The 24285-nt window shown below is 46.6% G+C and overlaps 2 protein-coding genes across 2 annotated transcripts; both read left to right on the top strand.

Annotated features, from left to right (window-relative positions):
• The first annotated feature begins 11648 nt into the window (after nucleotides 1-11648).
• Nucleotides 11649-14609, top strand: LOC136518387 (FT-interacting protein 3-like). Its single transcript, XM_066512037.1, has one exon. The coding sequence runs from the start codon at nucleotides 11776-11778 to the stop codon at nucleotides 14203-14205; it is 2430 nt and encodes an 809-aa protein (XP_066368134.1). The 5' UTR covers nucleotides 11649-11775; the 3' UTR covers nucleotides 14206-14609.
• A 7395-nt stretch (nucleotides 14610-22004) lies between these two features.
• On the top strand, nucleotides 22005-23588 carry LOC136517829 (uncharacterized). The gene is made up of 3 exons (XM_066511475.1): nucleotides 22005-22312; nucleotides 22548-22837; nucleotides 22920-23588. Exons 1-3 carry the CDS (start codon nucleotides 22160-22162, stop codon nucleotides 23452-23454), a joined length of 978 nt encoding a protein of 325 aa, XP_066367572.1. The 5' UTR covers nucleotides 22005-22159; the 3' UTR covers nucleotides 23455-23588.
• The last annotated feature ends 697 nt before the right edge of the window (nucleotides 23589-24285 follow it).

The following is a 24285-nucleotide window of genomic DNA, read 5'->3' as shown; positions in this document are numbered from 1 at the left end:
AATAAAATCAATGAATATCAATAAAGTTTGGGATTTGGATATAATTTCTAAAGTAGTCAAAACAGTAGACTGTAAATGGGTCTACAAAACAAAACTTGACTCTCAAAGGAATATAGAGAGATATAAAGCGCGACTTGTGGCAAAAGGTTTTATGCAAAGAGAAATGATTAATTACAATGAGACATTTTCTCCAATCTCGTGTAAAGTTTTCTTCAGAATCATAATGGTATTAATGGCACATTACGATTTAGAATTACATCAGATGAATATAAATATGGCATTTCTCAACGAAAACTTGGAGGAAAATGTTTACGTGGCACAACCGAAAGGTTTTGTCTTAGAAGGAAAAGAACGAATGGGATGTCGCCTAAAGAAATCCATTTATGGATTAAAACAAGCTTCAAGACAGTGGTACTTGAAGTTTGATCAGACAATAAAGAATTTTGGGTTTTAAAGAGAATGTAGAGGATAATTGTGTCTATGCAAAGTTTAAGAATGGGAAGTTTATCTTTCTTGTCCTGTATGTGGATGATATATTACTTACTAGTAGTGATGTCAGTCTACTACATGACACGAAGAAGTTTTGTCCTCAAAACTTGATATGAAAGATCTTGGTGAAGTCTCGTTCGTTCTAGGGATCGAGATTCACCGAGATAGAAGCAAAGGAGTATTAGGACTATCACAAAAGACATACATAGAAAGAATCTTAAAGAAATTCAGTATGCATAAATATAGTCCCTCACCTGCTTCTATAGTCAAGGGCGACAGATATGGGGATTTTCAATGCCCCAGGAACCAATATGAGCTCAATCAAATAAAAGTGGTTCCATATGCTTCAGCTGTCGGAAACTTACAATATGCTCAAGTATGTACGCGCCCTGACTTGGCATTTGTTACCGGGTTACTTGGCAGATTCCAGAGCAATTCTGGAACAAAACAATGAAATTAGTAAAGAAAGTCTTGCATTATTTGCAAGGAACGAAAGGCCTCATGATGACGTATAGAAGATCTGATTCACTTCACATAGTGGGAAATTCAGATTCTGATTATGCGAGAGATGATAGAAAATCCACGATGGGATAGTATTCACTCTTGAAAAGGGGAGCTATTTCATGGAAAAGCTCAAATGCAAACCGTCATTACATCGTCCACAATGTATGACAGTTTGTAGCGTGATATGAGGCAACGGGGCAGATGAACTGACTAAAGAAGTTCATACCCGGTTTGAAGGTGGTTGACGACATCTATAGACCACTTAAGTTATACTGCGATTATAATCTGGCTGTACAGTATGCTCACAATATAAGTCAAGTGGTGCTGCTAAACACATTGACAAAGAGTATTATGTTGTGATAGAAAAAGTCCAGGATCAAGTCATAAGTCTTGAGCATATAATTACAGAAAAGATGCTCATGGATCCGCTTACAAAAGGCTTACCACCCAACGTGTTCAGAGAACATGTAGCTAGCATGGGTTTAAGGGAAAGCCTAAAATTCCTGGACAAAAGAAGGCCCAAAGATAAGTATCAATTTCAGAACAGAGTAGTGTGTTGTAGCTGTTAAATCTATCGGCAATGGACCGTGACGATGAGACATGCTCCATGCGCTAATCTGTAATGGAATGAACAAAAGTAAATGATATGAGATTGAAAGATAGTAATGAGATCAAGAGGGAGAATGTTAGTTGATCTTCACCAATAGGCCCAACGGCCTATTGGGCCCTTGTCTTTGCGCCCTGATCGGGGGCGCCCAACCCTAGTACGGTTGGTGGGCCCCTGTCGCACAGCACATATAAAAGAGAGGTGGGGATCACGGCTCTAACTACGAGGTTGGTCTGAGCCGCCGTGATCCACCGATAGAAACCCTAATCTAATCTATAGTGTGCTGCCAGCGACAGGATGCCCCACCACTCCGCCGTCGCCCCTACAGGGTCACCACCGTACCACTACGGACTCCACCAAGCCGAGCAGCCTCTACACTAGCGTCCAAGCCGCTGCGGCGCCATGGACAGAGCGGTGACCTAGACTAAGGTACACCAACTGTTTTCCCCATCTAGTAGAAGCTCTACCCCGATCTATGGTCTTGAGGTCCACTGTGATGCTAACACTGCTCTCTCTATCCTAAGTTATTTTAGCTTTTTTAGAGAGTCAAAATATCTTAAGTTTGACCAAATTTATATGATACAATAATACGGTAACATTTATGATACTAAACAAGTATTATTATTGATTAATTATATTTTTCTAGTAATACTGATTTGATGTCATAAGTTTTTGTAATTTTCTCTATAGTTTTTTTGTAAAATTTCAGTTGCTTTAACTTGAAAAAACTTAAAATAATTTATAATTTGAAATGGAGATAGTACATACGAACAGAGCACGTGCAGAATATATGGCTGGGGTCGCACATGTCGGGCGTGCTCAAATTTGCTTCCCGTGCGATCCGTTCCCGCAGAGGTCGGGCACATGGATGAATCTCATTAATTACCTGGAACCAGAATTGGCGGTGATGTCGACTCACAACCCTGCCCTACCTGCAAGGAAAGACCTCTCGGCTACTGCTTACTGCTCCTTCCGTTTTAAAACGAGTATATCCCATCGAGAAATATCAATCAACTACAAATTTAACTAAACGCATATTGCACGGGAAGTACAAAGCTTAACTAACTACGTGTAAAAAAATATTAATATTTACGATATCATGTACTCTCTTTATCCTAAATTATAAGTCATTTTAACTTTCTCGATGAGTCAAAACATCTCAAATTTAATCAAATTTATATGATAAAATAATAATATTTATGATATCAACTAAATATCATTAGATTCTTCATTAATTATATTTTAATATATTATATGTATTTGATTTTATACATCTTTCTAATTTTTTCTATAATTTTAGTCAAACTTGAGATGCTTTGACTCTATAAGAAAGTTGGAATGGTTTTTTTTCTCGAATATGCAAGAGCGCTACGTATCATTGTATTAAGGAAGAAGAGAGTTTTACAAACAACCGGGCATCCGACCGATAATGTAAACTACTACATGACGGCTAGAAAGTTGAAATGACTTATAATATGAAATGGAGGGAATAATAAATATCATTACATTAATTATAGAATATGATTATATTATAATGAATCTATATAGACATATAAATCATGTATAAATCTAATCAATCTTGAGATTGTTTGACCTATCAAAAAAAGAGGTTTATGAGGCCCCGTTTGGCTGGTATGAAAAATGCACTGTTCATGCTGAAAAAACACTATTTCGACTAAAATGTTGTGAGAGAAAAATACTGTTCCGGATGAAGAAAAAAAAAGCCGAATAAGCCGGCTTCTTGGTCAGCCAAACGGGGCCTTAATAGAGTACTACTAAATTCCTATTCACGTGTATTATGTAATGACAGTGTTACCAACTTTTTATATGTGTACTCCCTCAATCCCTAAATGTTTATCATTTTCGCTTCATAAGAAACAACTTTGACTAAATATATATTAAAAAATATTAATATTTATGGTACATAATTAGTATCACTGGATGGATATTTGAATCTAGTTTTTTAACAAAATTTACTTGGAGACACAAATGTTATATGTATTTTCTATAAATTAAGTCAACTTATCAGCACGCAAACCGTGGCGACACACATTCAGGGACAGAGGGAGTACTCTTCAACTCCCTCCTCAGATTATTAAGCAAATAGACAGTTACAGGGAAAAATGCCTTTGGAGTGGTGGTGAAATACACAGGACAGGTAATTGCTTAGCAGCTTGGGAAGCAGCATGCAGGTCAAAGAAAGAAGAGGGACTTGGTATTATTGATCTCAAAACCCAGAACATTGCTCTTCTTTTGAAGTATATGGACAAGTTTTATAACCATGCTAATCTGCCCTGGGTCCACCTGACTTGGGATAATCTATACAATAATCAGCAGACGCCACCACAGGTTAGAAGTCCTAGTGGCTCCTTTTGGTGGAAGGACATTTTGAAACTTTCTGACAAGTATAAATCCATTTCTGTCTGCATACCTAATAAGGGTAATACTCTAGTGTTTTGGTTAGAATCATGGGATGGTAACTCACTGAAACTCAGGTTTCCATAGCTCTTCTCTTTTGTTAAAAAGCCCAAATCCTCTCTGAGTTTCTTGATCAACAATGATTTGGACAGAATCTTCAGTCTTCCCCTCTCCTAGTCAGGCTGCAGCTCAGCTTGCTGAAGTACAGGAGATCGTGCATAACTTAAATCTGGACCCTGAGGCATATGATACATGGGTTTACAAATGGGGATCTCGTTTCAGCTCTAGTAAAGCCTACAAACATTTGAGAGGAACCCTGGAAGCTTCTCCTTTGTTTAATTGGCTCTGGTCATCTAGTAATTTGGGAAAGCATAAGTTTTTCTTCTGGTTATTGCTGAGAGATCGCTTCAATACAAGGAATATTCTAAGAAGAAAGAATCGTATACTTGATTACTACAGTTGTGTCCTTTGCAACAGTGGTAGCGAAGAAACTCTTGAACATCTTTTCTTTACATGCCCATTTAGCCAAGATTGTTGGTATACTTTGCATATTTACTGGAATACAAACTTGGGACCGTTGGACATGATCATTGAAGCCAGGACAGCCTTTGGTCACTCCAGGGAGCTCATGATAACAGCTTGTTGGATTATACGAAAGTTCAGCCCGTTTGGTGCGGCTCTTGGTGCTCCGGCTCCTGCACCTAAAAATACTGTGCAACACTATATTTTTACTGTAGTATGAAAAAAAAACGGCTCTGACTCCTCTAAAAATGAACTAGAAAGAAGATGAGCCGAAGGAGCAGCACATTTGGAGCTTCTTCCGGCTCCACCACAGTCGTGCTACAGTGCCAGAGCCGGAGCCGGGGGAAGCCCCTCCAAACGGGCTCAGGAAACTGCAACCTGTCGACCTTGAAAAGGCTTTTCAAGGAGGAGCTTGGCCTGGCGTGTATCAAGGCTTAAAGCAACAACGAAGGGCCCCTTATCCCTTTGGCGAGACAGTTATTCATGATGTTGTCGTTCTTTTATTTTTGGGCCTGGTTGCCTGTAGTAGTAGTTGTAGTTCTTTTCTCCCCTTTTTCTCTCCCTGTGTATTTGGCTCTTTTGCACGTTCTTTCATTAATGAAAATAAAAAAATAGGTAGGGGACTAGCTTCTGCCAACTCGTACGTGATTCTATAGCTAGCAACTAGCTTAAGCTAGCTACTAGGTTAGCTGGGCACAATAACTTTTTCGAACGCGCTCGGCCGGGGTGGTGGAAGGAATCTGGACGAGACGGCATGGATGCAATTGGGAGGTTGGTAGCTGGAGGTTGGTGGACAGACGGCATCACCTGGTTCAGCACCACCTCACCTAATTCAGCTATTCAGCTGGCTGACGCCGCTGGTTTGCTTCTAAAACGTGATTGCCGTGGCCGTTTGATCTCCCCGAAGATTCCTCCAGTCAACTGCGAAAGCGATTTGTGATTTCACAACGTCTGGTTTTAGGTTCTAATCCTACATTACTTCGAGATTCTTTGCCACAATATAGATAGATGGTTTGCTTTCTGAGGTGGCGCCACAACGGCAGAGCCGCAGCCGAAATGCTCCTCTTGGAAAAGGCAGGCAGGTAGGTAGGTACTTCATGGGTGAGTTGATGACTGACTGACGATGGAGCTCGTGTCGTTGTCTCAACTCACAAAATTGCTCTGTGATTAGCCAAACTTTGTGCTTCTCCTCCTCGTCGTGCTCCTCGGCGTCTTGTTAGACTGACTCCAACAGCAGCAGACGCATAACGTGACACAAACTTAAAATGCGTTGTATATAGTGTTTTTGCGGGACAAAACGCGCTCCAACGGAGGAGGCAAACCCATGACACATTTTGCGTCGGAGCTGAGGCAGAACCCAAAAATGTGTCTTCGCTCAGTCCTTCTGCGTCTCCATGCAGGGCCCACCACAGGAAGCGAACGACCGGAGCCCGAGATCCGCACCGGAGGACCGCGCTTGCCGGCGCCGGCGAGGGCGACTAGTCCGCTGCTATGGTCGCCGCAATCTCGACGCCGGCGTCGTGCTCCTCCACGCATGCAACGCCATCGCCGCGCGCCTCGACCGCCTCCGCCGGCGCCGCCGCCTCGGGCTCCACCTCCCTTCCGCGAGCGCGGGCCCCACGTCCTCCTCGGCGTCAGCGGCGGCGCCGGGACGGCCGCGAGCCCAACCATCGAGGCGGAACAGGTGGAGCCGCCGGAGAAGAGCAACGCGAGGGGCGGGGAGAGCACAAGCGTGTGGGCCAGGGAGGGGAGCACGCGCATGGCGGGCGCAGGGGCGAGACGAAGCTGCAGGCACAAGCTATCAGGCGAAGGTGCAGCGGCGGCGGTGAATTTCACCGGCGGGTTGAGTCAGCCGGTGGCGAGCAGGAAGGGGAAAAGAGGAAGAACGCCGGCGGCTTGGGCTTTTAACGGCGAGGACAAAGCGGGAGGAGTCGCCAGCTCCATCTCGTGCGAGGCGGGTCCGCGGTGGCGCGCGCGCGGCCGGCGAGGAGCGGCCCGATGCGGTGAGGCGGGCGGCGCTCGGCTTCTCGTTTGCGCGTTGGAGAAGTGAAGTTTTGGGTCCGTAACCCTTTAGCTGTGGGCGACCCAAAACATCTTGTTTTTGCGTCCGGACCGTTGCAGACAGTCTTAGGGGGTGTTCGGTTTCCTGGACTAAATTTTAGTCCATGTCACATCGGACGTTCGGATGCTATTTAGGAGAACTAAATATGAGTTAATTATAAAACTAATTACACATATGGAGACTAATTTACGAGACAAATTTATTAAGCCTAATTAATCCGCCATTAGCACATATTTACTGTAGTACAACATTGTCAAATTATGAACTAATTATGCTTAAAAAATTCGTCTCGTAAATTAATCACAATCTGTATAATTAGTTATTTTTTTGTCTATATTTAATACTTCATGCATATAACAAACATTCAAATGGGACATAGACTAAAATCACCCCTACCACGAAACATGAAAGGCATCCAGAAGGATTCCACCAGGGTGCGACAGTGAGTGCGCTGCGCTACCCTCTTCTGCAGGGCTCCAAGTGCAGACAGACGGCATCGGGGGAAAGGTGGTTGCTGTTCTCGATAAACACGCAAGATATCAGGAGGGTGAGGGTCATGCTTGTCTGGCTGGCATGGATCGGACAGCCTCGCTCTCCTACCTACGGCCTATTCGCGCTTGCTCGTAAACGATCGTAAATTTTCAGTCGAGAACAGTGTTTTTTTCACACCAAACCAGTCAACAGTAAATAATCCACCATACGATACGGCCTCTCGAACAGGCTACTAGCTGCGCATCTGCCTGCCTATCTCCAGCGTATTTTCAGGTTGCCGAGTGTGTGTATGCGATCCGATCCTTGGGGACGATGGCCTGTGAGAGAAGCTGGAATCGTTTGGCCGGGCTCCTACCGGCTCCGGCTCTGGCACTGTAGTAGGGTGTCGGCCGCTGGGCGGCCGACAGGAGGCTGCGGGAGCCGGAGCCAGCGGAGCTCGAATTTCTGGCTCTGGCTGCTGCGACCGCGTCTGTGAGTGGGGAGGAGAGGAGAGATAAAAAAGGCTTTGATAAACAGTGAAATACGTATAGATAAACAGTGATTTCGGCGCAGGAGCCGGAGCCACCCGCAGCCAGCCAAACGGGTCCTTATATTTATGGCCAGCCGGATCGGCGATGCCGAGCAGCGATAGGATGCTACTGCCTTGGCTGGATGTAGCAAGAGTTAGGTGCAACCAGATTTCTGGTGGGAGTGTCCTTTGCAACCAGGCACAAGCCTGGAGCCCTGGACCGCTGGAGCCACATGAGTGACCAATCTGCACATATCTGTATGCCTGATTCTTCCTCCCTTATCCAGTCGCACGCACGGCATCAATCGAAGCGGTTTGCCAGAGCGACGGTAGATGAGAAGGTACAGGTGCTGCTCGTTCAGGAGTCGGGGATGATAACAAGATGGTCAAGAACAGCGAGTATTCCAGTTCCAGATTGAATCTTTGATCGTTAAATCATACTACGGCCGTCAATTTATTTTTACTGTAATTGCTTTGATAACTTTTTTTTACTGTAATTTGAGACTCTGCTCCAGCCTCGCATGATTCAGGAGCAAGTTGTCTTTGCTCGCGGCGGACTACGCAGCATCCGGTCAGGCCGTATCCTCAGAACTGGGAGTACCGGGCCAATCCGAATCTCACGGCCCACAATAGCCAAATATGCCGCACTTCCGCACCCACTCTGCTGGGCCACACATCACATCGACCAAACGCACGGCGAAGCGCTTCGGCAGAGAGAAAACCAACAGCCCATCAAGGCCCAGCTAGCATCCGAACTCGCACGGCCCTCAACAATCGCGCCTCGGTTTCGTCGTCGGAACACGGAAACCGTGCGACCGCCGAGCAGGGCAGAGGAACCGTCGCGCGCCGCGCGGATCGCCCGGCGTGCTCTGGCACTGACGCGTGGGCGCCGCCGCCGCCCTTCGCCACTTCCCTCCCTTCCTCGCGAGTGGCTGTTTCCAGTAGCAGCCTACACGCGGCGGCTCTCCGGTCTGGGCGTGGGGGTTTGGAACTCGTTTCCTCCGCTTCTGTCGAGGACGGCATTTGGCGAAGGAAGCTGATGCTGCCAGCTGCCAATTGCCGCCACTCCGTCTCCGTGGGACCAGCAGCTTTCTCCGAATGGACAACCGAGATCGTGTGTCTTACTCGGCGACGACTCCGTTTCTGGTCCAAAAGCAGGGCAGGGCCCGTCCAAGCGCGGCAGCATGCGGGCGCGGAGGGACAGGCGGCGGCGTCGGTGAGCACCGGACGTCCGCGCCTCCACTACCCTGTAATACAGCTGGCTTGCTGATGTAAGGTTCTTTGTAGCCTTTTATCAGTCTATTTATATAGTAGTTAGCTTTTTACCGTTAATATATGGCCCACTTGTCTCTTTCACAGACTTTTTTAGTTCTTATGCCCAAACCGGCTGTAAGCTTCCTTTCTCTCCTCCCATCTCTCCTCCACCTCAGCATTTAGTCGGCTTACAGACTGCCATTATACTTGCTCTTAAACTGTGATGACGGGGATGGGAGGTAGATCCGCGGACGAGAGCCACTCTGACACTCATCGCGCCCGCGGCGCATTCATGATCCTGCCATGCCGGAAAAGGGGTACCGTGTCCGATCGCTACCACTGCCGTTCATTGGCAGCATGGTGTCGTCTACACGAAGAACAGAGTCGGAATGATCATCAAAGCATATATGATCAGCGTCATAGTGCTAGCGCGTGACACTTTTCAGTGTGACGACGCATCCATCCTTCGTGGACACTGCACGGCTGACTCACCATCGTTTGGAGCTAGTACGTCCCGAAAGGAGAACTGGCCGCTTGCATGCAAACGGCAGGGCAACTTTATTTCTTTTCGGAAAAAGGAGACGCGTCCACTTTTCTTTTCTTTTTTTGACAAAAGGGAGACGCGTCACTTTTTGAATTGAAGGAGAAAAAAAGCTAGAGCGTTGCGTAATATCCTATGGCTGGAAAGTACGCTGTTCCACGTCACGGGAGCGTTTTTTGTATTTAGATAGATAGATTTAAAAAAACTACAAAGGGATGTCCGGTACACAATTGTTGCTTGTTTGACGCGCACGGACGGTGTGCCTGCACATGGAAGGAAAAAAGGCGGTAGTACAGTGGTAGTGGGTAAAACAGGAACAGGGTTGCTGGATGCAGGAAAAATACAAAGTATTCCTGCAATGAGAAAAGATGTTTCGTCCTCAAATCAAAAAAAAAAAAGAAGAAGAAAGAAAAGAGGTGTCGTCCTCAAAAAAAAGAAAGAAAAGATGTTTTGTACTGTACATGCAAGCAACGGCTAGCGGAGGCGCGGCGTCCGCAATGTATGTACGGGCGAGGACATCACCAACAAGTAACCTGGGAATGGAATCTTGACAAGGACCGAGTCTATGTCTAACATCGTTGTCAACAGCAACCCCGTATCTTGGATATTCAGAACAAGTGGGGGCCCTTATCTTTGTTGCAAACCCATGCACACCATAAACCCTGGAATCAACGTCTTTTAAACCTCATATAATTTGGGCATTATATTCGTTACTCTTAAACAGGAACGCTAAGGAGTTGCAAGGGTTACATCATCCATACTCCCTCCGTCCCGCTATATGTGTAGTTTTAGCTTGTTACCAAGTACAACGACTAGACATATGATGTGTCCAGATGCATAGAACATGCTGTGAACCTAGGGCTGGTTTGGCCTGCGCCTAAGCGCGCCGAGCCACAGCAGGGACGCTGCCAAAACTGCGACGACCGTTTTTCTCGCCACGGGTTTGGCGGAGTGTGGTGTAGAAAATAAACTACGGCCCTATGCTCACACCGCGACACGCCGCAAAGTGCGGCACCCAACCAACCAAACAGCCGCCGAAAACTGTGGCGTGAAATCTGCGGCGTTGGGCGGCACGGTGCAGCCGCGAACCAAACGTGCCCCTGGACATCCAATAGTGGACAGAGGAAGTATATGGCAAACATGTTTTCCATTTCTACTAGTACTTGACATGCATAACCATGTTTGCTTGATCGTATCAGTCATAATACAGTGTTTTCTCTCATAACAAAGCAGCATCGGCTGGCTTATAAGCCATAGAAATGATCAAACGAAGTATAAACTTTTACGTCTTGTTTAGTTCCACCCTAAATTCTCAAAAAAGTGCTACAATACCTATCACATCGAATATTTACGGCCCGTGCATGGAGCATTAAATGTAGACAAAAAAAAACTAATTGCACAGTTTGGTGGGAAATTGCGAGACGAACGTTTTGAGCCTAATTAGTCCATGATTAAACACTAATTGTTAAATAAAAACGAAAGTGCTACAATAGCTCTAAATTCCAACTTCCTGGAACTAAACACGCGCTTACCTAACCAGTGAGAAATTGTCAGTACACGGGTGGTCCATTTGACACGGTGAAGAGCCAAGCAATCAAGGAAAGCCAGCCCGGACAGGGAGAGCGCATGCATCCTTGCTCCGCCGCCGCCCCGCGCCCCGCGCCCCCCTGTTGCTACTGCTAAAGAAAAAAAAAACGAAAGCGTGAAGCCACAGCACGCTGCACGCTGCACGCTGCACGCTCACGTTGCGGGCCTACGATCGACGGATGACAGCACAGCACAAAGGATCCGACACAGCAAGCTGGCCAGCAACAATCCTGCGAACCGAGAGCGTCCGAGCCCCCTCCCGCCGAAGGGTCCCACCTCCCCGCGTCCGTCCACATCCGGCCTCCCACACAAGGCACGCCTGCCCCCAGCACCAAGATTTTCCATACCGCCCCCGTCAGCAGCAGCCACCGCTGACATCTTTGCCCCGCGGTCTGCGGGCCCCCATGTCGGTCGGGCGCGTCGTTGTCAAAACAGTGGTAAAGCCGCCGGGTTCGTGACACGGTTCCTCTCAGGAAGATTCGGCCCGATGCCAGACGTTGGATCGGCATCCAACGACTGCGTTCCGCAACGGCTCGCCGCCAACGACGACACGCGGTGCAGATCTCGGCTTTGGCCCGTACGCTGCCCCCACGCTCCTCCACGCAAACACGTCGCGCAGCGCAGCCGCGCAGGCAGTAGTAGCCCCGCTCCGCTCCGCTCCGTTCACACCACTGTTCGATGGAATGCCTCACTAGTCACTAGTAGGGCTCCTGGTTCCAGGTCCCCCCCACGCTCCCCCCCACGCCGCCGTTCCCCACTGAGCAAACCCCGCCGCCGCCGACGACGACGAGATGAAGGGGGGAATGCCGCCGCGGCCGTTCATGGTGCCGGGCCCGGGGGGCCCGATGCTGCCCCCGCAGCAGCAGTTCGGGCTGGTGGAGACGCGGCCCCCGCTGGCGGCCGTGCTGCGGCCGCGCTTCAACATCCCGGGCCTCCACCCCTCGGCGGCCGCCGCCGCCGCGGCCTCGGGCGCGGGCAAGATCGCATCCACCTACGACCTCGTCGAGCCGATGCGGTTTCTCTATGTGCACGTCGTCAAGGCGCGGGACCTCCCCGCGGTGTCCGCCACGGGCGCCATCGACCCCTTCGTCGAGGTCAAGCTCGGCAACTTCAAGGGCACCACGGCTGTCAAGGCGGCCAGCCACAACCCGTCCTGGCAGCAGGTCTTCGCCTTCTCCGCCACGCACCTCCAGTCCCATCTGCTCGAGGTCTTCCTCAAGGCCAAGGATCTCGCCGGCGACGACCTCGTCGGCCGCGTCGTCTTCGACCTCGCCGAGGTGCCCGTCCGGGTGCCCCCGGACTCGCCGCTCGCGCCGCAGTGGTACCGCCTCGAGACCAAGCGCGGCGACAAGCTGCCCCACGGGGAGATCATGCTCTCCGTCTGGCTGGGGACCCAGGCCGACGAGGCGTTCCCGGACGCCTGGCACTCCGACGCGCACGCCGCCGCGGGCCCCGCGGCCGTCGCGTCCACGCGTGCCAAGGTATACTTCTCGCCCAAGCTCGTGTACCTCCACGTCGCGGCTATCGGCGCGCAGGACCTCATCCCGCACGACACCTCGCGCCCGATGAGCGCCTGCGTCAAGCTGCAGCTCGCCGGCCAGGTGCGCCGCACGCGCCCCGGCGCGCCGCCGGGGACGCCCAACCCGATTTGGAACGAGGAGTTCATGTTCGTCGCGTCGGAGCCCTTCGACGAGCCGCTCGTCGTCACCGTCGAGGACCGCGTCGCGCCGGGCCGCGACGAGATGCTCGGCCGCATTGTGCTGCCCCTCGCAGCAGCAATGCCGCGGCACGACCACTTCGGCAAGCCCGTGGAGCCGCGGTGGTACAGCCTCATGCGCCCCTCCGATGATCCTGAGAGGAAGGAAGTGAAGTTCGCAAGCAAGATACAGATTCGGATGTCCCTTGATTTTGGGTATCATGTTCTTGACGAGTCCACCTACTACAGCAGTGATCTGCAGCCATCATCAAAGCCTGCAAGGAAACCAAGCATTGGGATGCTTGAGCTGGGAGTTCTGGGTGCGCGGAACTTGATACCGATGAAGCCCAAGGATGGACGCACCACAGACGCCTATTGTGTGGCCAAATATGGACAAAAGTGGGTGCACACCAGGACTATTCTTGACAAGCTGAATCCACAATGGAATGAGCAGTATACTTGGGAGGTGTTTGATCCTTGCACCGTGATCACAGTGGTGGTGTTTGACAATGGCCAAATTGGGAGCAAGAATGGCGGTGGCCCAGATCAGCGGATTGGGAAGGTCAGGATCAGGCTCTCTACACTGGAGACAGATAGAGTGTACACGCATTTCTACCCTTTGCTGGTTTTACATCCAAGTGGACTCAAGAAGACTGGCGAGCTTCATTTGGCTGTGCGGTTTACCTGCACAGCTTGGGTGAACATGATGGCGCTGTATGGTCGTCCGATGCTTCCAAAGATGCACTACACACAGCCGATCCCAGTGATGCAATTGGACTACCTGAGGCACCAGGCAATGCAGATTGTTGCAGCAAGACTCAGCCGTGCTGAGCCCCCACTGCGCAGGGAGGTTGTGGAATACATGCTCGATGTGGACTCGCATATGTTTAGTCTCCGGCGCAGCAAGGCTAATTTTCATCGGATTACCTCACTGTTCTTTGGTTTTTTGGCAATGCTCAAGTGGTACGATGGCATCAGGAGCTGGCGGAACCCAATCACAACAATGCTAGTACACATGCTGTTCCTGATACTGATCTGCTACCCGGAGCTCATCCTGCCTACCATCTTCCTCTACATGTTCATGATCGGGCTGTGGAACTATCGGTACAGGCCAAGGCATCCGTCGCACATGGATACTAAGCTGTCCCATGCTGAGCTGACACACCCTGATGAGCTTGATGAGGAGTTTGACACATTCCCTTCCTCCAGACCGCCTGAAATTGTCAGAATGCGCTATGACAGGCTGAGGAGCGTCGGAGGTCGTGTGCAGACTGTGGTTGGGGACCTGGCGACACAAGGCGAGAGAGCCCATGCTTTGCTGAGCTGGAGGGACCCTCGGGCCACCGCCATCTTCATTTTCTTATCCCTGGTGGTAGCCATTGTGCTGTACGTGACGCCGTTCCAGGTTTTGATGGTGATAGCAATGCTTTACCTGCTGCGACATCCCCGGTTCCGCAGCAGGATGCCCTCCGTGCCTTTCAACTTCTACAGGAGACTGCCTGCCAAGTCTGATATGCTCCTTTGAGATCACAGTATTCAGCGTAAGAGAAACAGGTGCAAGTCATAATTATCTATGTCTGTTTCGCTCGGTTCGGTTCCTTCTGATTAGCATCAGATCAGATGTGAATATACCTGATGAGTTCATATATTAGAGGTCATTAGTGTCCCAGCAATAAGGTGTCGGTTTAATGGTTTATTTCCTTGGTTATGCCAAAGAAAGGGAACAACTGGATCCCTTTTGAGTTTGGGGATAGTGAGAGGAGGTTTTTGGGTGCAGAAATGTAATGTTAACTTCAGGTTGTTAGCATATAGAACTAAAGGCAGGAACAATGTTATCCCCCGTGTATTATGTTTGTACTATTTGTGTCAATTTTGTTTGTGTTTCAGTGATCTTTTCCCTGCACCTGGGTCATGCTGTTTGCGTTTTATGTGTGACCACGTTGTGTTCGAACCACTCACCTTGTTTGGGTTCACTGGACATGCCCTGCTTGCTGCGGTTGTACTCCTTGTTAATAGGCGGTTTTGCTGTGTTGTTTGTTGGTGACAAATTTTTGCCCGTCTCCAGGGTTTGTCATCGTTGTGGCCTGCAAGATTGTTGCTTTGGTTAATCTTTTGACTATAGGTGCCGTGTTCTAGCATCATATGTAGAAATGAAGCCGCATTTCCTATGAATCACGCAGCCCTTATTCTTGCGGGTAAGGATGGCAACGGGTCGGGTTCGGATCGGGTGGAGTCTCCGTGCACCCAAAACCGAAACCCGAAATCGAAACCCGAATCCGCCCCGAAAACCTATTCGGGTGGAAATCCATCACCAAAACCAAACCCGCGGATACCCGAAATCCGAACGGATACCCGAAACCCGCGGATATATATACACATATTCACATGTATAAACAAGAGGCAACAAATAATAAATATTTTCATGAGTCAACTTTAAATAAATTTAATAATCTAAGTAAACAAATTATTATTAGTATATTATAAAACATGAGTTTTAATTCCAAATAATTTATTTCGGATATCCATTGGATATCCACGGGTGGAAAACCAAACCCGAAACCGAACCCGATTGGTTTCGGGGCTCCGAACCCGAAAACCGTGGGTGAAAAACTATCCCCAAACCCAAACCCGCAGAACCCGAAACCCGCGGATATCCACACCAAACCCGATCCGTTGCCATCCTTACGGGCAAGGGGCAAAAAACGCAGTACGAGAGTGCGAAAAGGATGTTAGTCATTTCTGCAGGATAATGGTGATGGGTAGGTGAAGTAGGTATCGAAAGATACTCGGAGTTACCATTTCCCATATCAAAATTTATTTATCTCCCTTACGCACGGAAAGAGATCTTCTGATGTTTCTTCTTGCGAGGAACTTCTGATAGGTGGCGTGTTTTTTCAAAAAGATATCAGTTGTACGTGATGGCATGGGCAGCGTGACAGCCTCACAGACAATACTACGCCGGGTGCATGTAAGGCTGTAACGTCCTTGCAGTATTTACGCGTACGGCTGGAGCCGGCATCAGCGCATCAACCACGGACCACGGAGATGCTTCAAACTCTAGTAGCCGTTGATCAAACAACGATGCATGTGAGTCCACGGCTGGGTCGTACTATACATAGATAGCGATTTCCAAATGTACAAGCAAGCGAGTTCCTATGTAGTCACAGAAATGAAAACTTCTTTGAGGGCCTGTTTGGAATACAGGAATGTAAAACGTAGGAATCGGAGAAAACATAGGAATAGGAAATGAATAGAGGTGTAAAACAGATGATTGAAAAATACAGGATTTTCATAGGAATTGGTGTTTGGAACACAGGAATACTAATAACATAGGAATATATTGATTTGCAGTAAACATAGTTGTTTAGAGTAAATAAGAGCTAACTACTTATTAGCAGATGTGTATCCTAAAAAGTGTGCTACATGGACGTATGATGCAACCACTTACTTTTTGTCTAATCAATACATGTAGATAAATAAGGAGTAAAGTATAATTTACACCCTCCAACTATCGCCAAAGTATAGATTTCAACCTCGAACTTCAAAACCGGATAACTTTGGCCCTCAACTCTTGAAAAAGTTCAACTTTCAACCTTCTGGGCGGTTTTGCGTATGAACAATACTTTTGATATTTTTAGGATTCGCCGAAATTTTATATTATTTTTTAAGCATCTTAACGTCCTCAAATGAAAAAACTCAAAACTACAAAGTTATATATCTCATTGAGAGCTACAACTTTGGTATAAAAAGTATTTTCATTTAACTCCATACAAATAATATATTAGTGCTCTAATGCGGCAAGCGCTAGTTGGCGATTATTATGGTGCTGAAATTTTATATTATTTTTTTGAGCATCTTACTGTCCTCAAATGAAAAAACTTAAAACTACAAAGTTGTAGATCTCATCGAGGTCTACAATTTACATATAAAAATTATCTTCATCCGCCATCGTATTGAAGGGTTTTCTATTTTTCGAAATTAGAGTCTCATCACGCGACAAAATTGTCGCGTGATGAGACTCTAATTTCGAAAAATAGAAAACCCTTCAATACGATGGCGGATGAAGATAATTTTTATATGTAAATTGTAGACCTCTATAAGATCTACAACTTTGTAGTTTTGAGTTTTTTCATTTGAGGACAATAAGATGCTCGAAAAAATAATATAAAATTTCAGCACCATAATAATCGCCAACTAGCGTTTGCTGCATTAGAGCATTAATATATTATTTGTATGGAGTTAAATGAAAATACTTTTTATACCAAAGTTGTAGCTCTCAATGAGATCTACAACTTTGTAGTTTTGAGTTTTTTCATTTGAGGACGTTAAGATGCTTAAAAAAATAATATAAAATTTTGATGAATCCTAAAAATATCAAAAGTACTGTTCGTACGCAAAACCGTCCAGAAGGTTGAAAGTTGAACTTTTTCAAGAGTTGGAGGGCCAAAGTTATCTGGTTTTGAAGTTCGAGGTTGGAATCTATACTTTGGCGATAGTTGGAGGGTGTAAATTATACTTTGCATGCATCTTCACTCAATGGCTACTGTAAACTGCAGCACCCGTCATCATGAGCTTGATTAGGCCGTGAGCGTGCACGCAAGCGCCGCAGGAAAAATTCCATCGTCTTAGCGTGGATGTTTTTTTCCTCCAAAAAGTAGAGGGTTGCTTGCCGTTCCGAAAGAAATGTAACCGTTCATTCCTTTGTTCCAAACGCGACTACAGTGAAAAAAACCATAAGAACTTGATTCCTTCATTTTTCCTATGCTTTTCCCGTGAACCAAACAGGCGCTGAATCTATATTTCCTTCTCCAAACCAACCAGGTGGCGGGCTATTGCTCTGTGCATATTTTCTCCGGGCTTGGTCAGGAAGGAATGCCAGACGCCATGGTAGGAAGGTTTGGGAACCAGGTGCAGCCGTGCGGCATATCTCCACGACGCTGGAGGAGTTGGCTATGCTTAAAATGCCGGTCAAGCCGACTCAGCCAAGAAGGGAGAAGGAGTGACAGAAGCCGGCCGAGGGGTGGATCAAGATGAACACAGATGCTGCGTTTGATGATACTACTGCACGCTCTTACTGCTGAGGCTATGGCGGCAAAAGAGGGGCTTGAGCTAGCGCTGGAGAACAGCTATGACAAGGTAATCCTGGAGGTTGATTGTAGCGCCCTGAAATCCATGGTTGATAATCGCAAGGGATTAAGGTCCTCAACTGGAGGAATTTGCTTTGATACTACAGAGTTAGGCAGGAGTTTTTGTGATTTCAAAATTGTATGGGTGTGTAGGGATGCTAACTCGGCGGGCCACCATTGTGCAACTATGGTGTCGGCCACGGAGCGCGCCCTTTTTTGGCTAGACTATATCCCAGAGTGGTTGTTGGGAATAGCTGCCACTGATTGTACTCCTGTCGTTGATTAACGAAGCTCTGTATTGCTAAAAAAAATACCCCTAAGAATCAACGACATCATTTATCCGTAGTATTCCACAAAAACAAACACCCGAATTCATTCTCAATGCCTAGAAATTACTACCACGTTACTTAGGGAGAATAAAATTGTTTACATCTCTACGTGCAGATAAATTACCCACCTCAATCATTCATCATTGCGCAAAAATTAACCTAGAAATATCCTTATGGGCCATTTGGATCCTTTCATTTTGGCGGAATTGGAATCTACTTAATGAATTAGGCTATTTGGCTTGAAATTTGACATTCCACAACTTTTCTAAGTTCACATATAAGCCTATCTCAAATTCATAGGTTCGAAGATGAAAATTGATTCTATATATCACTATGCTATTATTATACTCTGTAACTTATAGCACGCTCCTCAACTCGCATCCCTACAGTAGAAATGCAACATATAAGTATCTTCCTTGTATGACTGATAATAGTATACAAATATATTCCATATACAACCATATTAGCTTAATTAATCTGTGTCTAATTTATAATTATTAGAATGAATTCAATTCAAGGATAAAAAGGGGCCTTAATGTGTTTATCCATTACCACTACGTACCATTATTATAGCTTCTTTATGTTGGCTAAGTGATTTAATCTTTGTCTTCGAATGAAAGGAGATTCAAAGTTGCAAGTCAAATTATATTTTGTTGTCAAATATGATAAAAGATAACCATAGTTCAATATATAAAAAGGTCAAAGATAAAGACCTGGTAACGCCAACTACTATGGATTTGTGACACATGTCTATGTGCATGCATCCAAGAGAGATATAATAACTTTTCTTTCCGTTTATTCTTTCTAAATTTAAGCAACACGATGAGGACCGTCCCCGCTGAATTTACTTGACAACTTCCAACGACGCAGAAGATTCACGTCCAGCATACGGCCTAATGGGCCATTTTCATAGATATGTTAGGTCTAATGCGCCAATGTCATTGATACGTCTGGTCATCAGATTCAAGCTTTTTTTTTTCGGAATATTTTTTGAGATAGCACAATGACGCTCACAACGTACGCAAACAAAATGTGGATCCTAAAAGAAAAAATAGCTACTGTTGGGTTAGCAAAAGCCCAGGAAGCCTAAGGGACCGGGCCAGTTTTTTTCTATACGAAATTTGACCCGAGGAAAGGAATCTGAACAGTGCGGGCCAGCTCATACAGCTTGGTGCGGAGATAAGGTCCAGGAAGCGACGAAAGCATGGGTCATTTCTATCTTTTTTTTTTTGAGTCACACTTCTATCTATTTCTGATGGGCTGGGAGGCAGCGATCCGTGACGGCCCACATCTTCCAGGAGCGAGAGGAACAGCCTTCACCGATGCCCAAATAGTTGCGTTTCTTCATTTTCTTTTCTTCCCTTTGTTTTATTTCTTTTTATTTTCTTTTTATGGTTTTTTATAATTATATTTTTTTTATCTTTTACCTCTATTTTATTTGTTCACTTTTTGTTTTTTTGTCTTTCTTTCATGTTCTTACTCCCTCTATCCACAAAAAAAACTTAATGTTCTAGTTTGTACTAAGTCAAACTATCTAAAGTTTTGGTCAACTAATGTTTATATTACCAAATAAGTATTGTTACATTCGTCATGTAACATATTTGAGGTCACAAATGTTAGCAAATTTCTCTGTAGATTTGGTCAAACCTAAAATAGTTTGACTTAGGACAAAACTAAAACAAGTTTTTTTTTAAAAAAAAAACTGAGGGAGTGTTTATTTTCTTCTATTTATTTTCTTGATTTTTATTTTTTTATGCTTTGATTGTTCACATACTATTCATGAGATGTTCTGTCGTATATTTTTCGAATCATAGCATCCGAGTGCTCGGACCATACCACAGTGTTGCCAACTTGTTCATACGAGTCGCATGCATGTATGATTGGTTGGGCCATTAATGTCTTTACTCGAATGAACAACTGTATGTCCATGCGTGACGAAGATGAGAGGTGGATACATGGCGTAGGTTTCTATTGATGTAGTGTTTTTCTTATTCTTTTCTTTTCTTTTGTATTTCATTTTCCTTTTATATTTATATTATTTTCACATTTCATTTTCTGTTTTACCTTTTTTCCTTATTGCTTATATTTTTCCCTTTTTATATATTTGTGTGTCTTACATCATATACCAGTAGGTTTGTTTTTTGTTTAACCGTAGAATTAATTTGTGCATTTGTGATGTGTCTTCTGCATGTTGTGCGTTGTAGCACACACAAAAACATTTATAGTTACTCTTTCAATAAACAAGTTAAATGTATTTTTCCCTTTCTTTATGTTCCTTTTTGTTTTCTTTTTACTTTCCTTTATATTTTTATCTATTTTTTATTAAGTATTTTTTTCTATGTATTTAATTTCTTGTGGCTATGTTCTTGTGATATACTGATATTGTGACGATGTGGCTATATATATTTTTTTTCTCTATTTTCCTTTTCCTTTCCTTTATATTTTGTTTTCCTCTATTTTTATTTTAGTGTTTGGTTTGTGCACTTAGTATAAATGTGATGTTCCATTTAGTATAAATGTGATGTTCCATGACTTATTTTTTTATTATTCACACATTCATGAGATGTTCCATGTTGCAATTTATGTGGCATGTGATGTTATTTTTCTTTTTAATTTTTTCTCTATCATTTGGCCTTTCCCCCTTTTTATTACTTTTTTTATTTGTTCACATAATATATATGTGATGTTCCATGATATATTTTTTATGGTTCACTCGAGTGTTATGGTGTATTTTAAGTTGTTTTTCTAGTATCCATGGGTTCTTAGATGGCATAATTTAATTGTTTCTAATATACATGAAATGTTTTCCATTTTCTAGTACTGGACACAAATTTATGGAATACCAATGAACCTGTAATTTATTCTCCTAGATCTAGAATATTATTGTCATGAACCCTATTTTAGATCAAAGCCTTTATGCCCTGAGCGAGGTTACTTGGGATACCGGTTGTATAGCAAACTTACAAACCAACCTAACTCAACGACACGACTCTAAAGACACACCTCCACATGACCTGAACAGGGTAAACTTCGAGAACAAGCAGGTTTATCAAACCACCCCAAACAACAAACAAACTAACAACCAAGCCACCAGACACAAAAGAAAGATTATTATTCTGAGCCTAGAACATCTTTCTTGTAAACGGAACATTGTTTTCTTGTCCTAGAATATTGCTTTGCTTCATAAAAAGAAAATATTCTTATCTTTATGAGTTAAATATTCGTTAACAAAATATTATTTAAAGATATTCAAATAGGATCTTGTTTCGTAGGATTTATGATAAGAAACATTATGGTGCAATAGGAATTTGATTTGAATACTTGTTTGTAAACTATGGATTTTCTTATCATCTGAGCCCAAACTTCGTTATCAAAGCCTACCATCATTATGAAGCCCCCACTCTCAGGCCGTGTTTAATTGACAAAAAATTGAGAATTTGGCTAATGTAGCACTTTTGTTTTTATTTGGCAATTAGTGTTTAATCATGGACTAATTAGGTTCAAAACGTTCGTCTCGTGATTTTCAACCAAACTGTAGAATTAGTTTTTTTTCGTTTATATTTAATGCTCCATGCATGTATCACAAGATTTGATGTGACAGTTACTGTAGTATTTTTTGGGAAAAGTTTTTAGAACTAAACGTGGCCTCACACCCGTGGACTCTCCGTCCGACCCAGCGCGGCAGCGCTGTGAGTAGCCGGTGAAACTAGTCGTCGCTGCATCGCGAAGACACCACCACATCACGACGCCTGGCGGCCGCGCGCGGGAGTCACACCTCAGGGGCTCAACAACCGCGCCAGCACTCAGCTCGGGAAAAAATATTTTAAGGCGCGGCATCGCGAAAACACCACCACACCACGACGCCTGGTGGCCGCGAGCGGGAGTCACAACTCAGGGATTCAACAACCGCGCCAGCACTCAGCTCGGGAAAAAATATCTTAAGGCGCGGCTGCGACACGGAGCATGTGGGTGGGCCTGGTGCGCTATCTCCCCCGCGCGCGCGTCCCCGCTCCAGGAATTCTCGATGGCGCCCGCGGCCGCGGCTGTCGTCGCAGCGGCGAGCCCGGCAGCGCTCCCTCGCTCATCGTCCCCAAGGAGCAGACGTCCCCAGTGCCGTGCCTGCTCGTTTCGGTGTGCCGGGCCGAGCGCACGCCCCTCAACACTTGTGTCCTCCTCTGTAAGTCAGCTCCAGCACAAACTCCAAGCTTATCCACTCTTATCTTTCCAGCTCGTGCTCGTGCTCCGCTTCTGTTATCCGATAGCACGACGGACATCGTACCTCGCACAAGCTCATGCTCCTTCGGGCTTCGGCGACAATTGGAAATTTTGATTTGGCAAATCGTTCGTCGTACCAACGCTAGTGTCACTAGTGCCGTGTGCGCTCTGGCGTGACGATTTCAGTTCCCATACAGCTGAAGTGCTGCGCTGGCCATCCCCGGATTCGGCAGCCGTACGGACGGCCGCACTGCAACCAGCAGCAGGCAGAAGTGGTGGGCAGCACCGTCGACGACGACGAGGCGTGCGAGCTGGTGAGCGGCTCGGACCTCGTCATCGGCGAGGGCGACGACAGCGTCAGCGCGTACCTTTTCAAGGCCGTCAAGAACAACAACGGCACCGGCGTCCTCCTGCTCTCCGACATCTTCGGCTTCGAGGACTCCGCCACGCGGGACTTCGCCTACCGCGTCGCCTGCAATGGTTACAAGTACTAAACCTTGTCCACGCCAATGCCATATATACTCACTTCTGCATCCAAGTCTAATCTCTCGGTGTCTGTATGCCCGCAGTGTCCTGGTTCCCGACTTGTTCCGTGGGAACCCGTGGAAGCTGAACGTCCCGTTCATCGCCGGCGGCGACAGCATCCAGCAATGGCTGGCCGGACATGCCCCGGGGCGGGTGTCCGGCGACATCGACGCGTGCACGCGGTGGCTGGTGGACGAGTTCAAAGCCGCGGGGGTGTCCAAGAAGCTGGGCGTGGTCGGGTTCTGCTACGGCGGCGGGCGCCTCGTGGAGACGCTGGCGCGTGACGCTGACGACAACTGCTTCAGCGCGGGGGTCTGCTTCTACGGGTGCCCGATGGACGCGTCCCTGGGCGATCGTATCGCGGCGCCCGTCCTGTTCGTGTGCGGCGACGGCGACCCGTACTGCTCCGTGGAGATGGTGCAGGAGCTGGAGAGGCGCGCGAGAGGCGCCCGGGCGGCGGTGTACGCCGGCAGGGGCCACGGGTTCGCGCACCGGCCGCAGTCGGTGGAGGATGATGCCGACGCCGAGAACGCGTTCAACGCGATGCGGGGTTGGCTGCACGACCACCTGCTCGCCTGATCAGACGGTGTAGACAAAGCGCGGTACACGGGTTGGGTATTTTGTACGTAAATAATGTGGCAGTGGAGTGCAAGGTTTACCCATAATCAGTTGCAAATCAAGGATGCTAGATTGCTAGTAAGAGTTTGAGTGAATTCAGTAATACCCCTGAATGCGAAAAGTGTTATTTGTGGTACTTCAAAAACGATGACCTTTGTTCCGTTATCTAAAAAATTTTGTGATACTGACGCTGCTAACACTGAAGTGTTCATTAAATGTCCACGTGCCGCGACGGATGCCGGCTGTTTCTTGCTGAACCTTGGACGCACCAGCCCCCTTTATTTTCTTCGCCTCCGCCGCAGCAGTCGCGTTCTTGGCGGTGGCCTTCTTCACCTTGTCCTCCAGGGATTTGTGCACCTTCGCAGGAACATCATGTTCCTCGTGGTGGATCCCAAACTCTTCAAAAACCCTGTTAAGCCGGGGCAATGTGCCAGCGAGGGCCCGGCGTGCCAGATACTCCTTGTCAGACATTTCACCGAGTATCTCACGCGCCCCCGTCTCGGCGGACTTTACCAACTTCTCAGCAGCCCGACCCTCCTTCTCAAAGCCAAACTGGGGGAAGGGAACCCCAACTCCTTCGCCAAAGACAGGAAGGTTGACCATCTCAATAGTCATGGCGGGTCTATTCCTACCAAGCGGCCAGCAGTTAGCTGCCACCATTTCCTCCACCAGATCTGGCCTCTGGAATACCGATAGGCCAAGGCAAAAGCCTTATCGCAGGCTTCGCGCCCCTCAGAAGTCCCCGGACCCGGAGTTCATTGAGTCGAAGGCTTCATCGGGGTCATCACAGAC

This window comes from Miscanthus floridulus, chromosome 17 (assembly GCF_019320115.1).
Source record: "Miscanthus floridulus cultivar M001 chromosome 17, ASM1932011v1, whole genome shotgun sequence".
Lineage (NCBI taxonomy): Eukaryota > Viridiplantae > Streptophyta > Magnoliopsida > Poales > Poaceae > Miscanthus > Miscanthus floridulus.
The sequence above is the reverse complement of the archived record's forward strand: the minus strand, read 5'-3'. Positions and strand labels throughout refer to the sequence as shown.

Bases quoted from the DNA above. Each gene is read 5' to 3' on its own strand.
- LOC136518387 (XM_066512037.1), top strand. From the start codon at position 11,776: ATGAAGGGGGGAATGCCGCCGCGGCCGTTCATGGTGCCGGGCCCGGGG.
- LOC136517829 (XM_066511475.1), top strand. From the start codon at position 22,160: ATGGCGCCCGCGGCCGCGGCTGTCGTCGCAGCGGCGAGCCCGGCAGCG. The intron at 22,313-22,547 runs GTAAGTCAGCTC...GTTCCCATACAG, and splicing joins CAACACTTGTGTCCTCCTCT to CTGAAGTGCTGCGCTGGCCA. The intron at 22,838-22,919 runs GTACTAAACCTT...GTATGCCCGCAG, and splicing joins GTCGCCTGCAATGGTTACAA to TGTCCTGGTTCCCGACTTGT.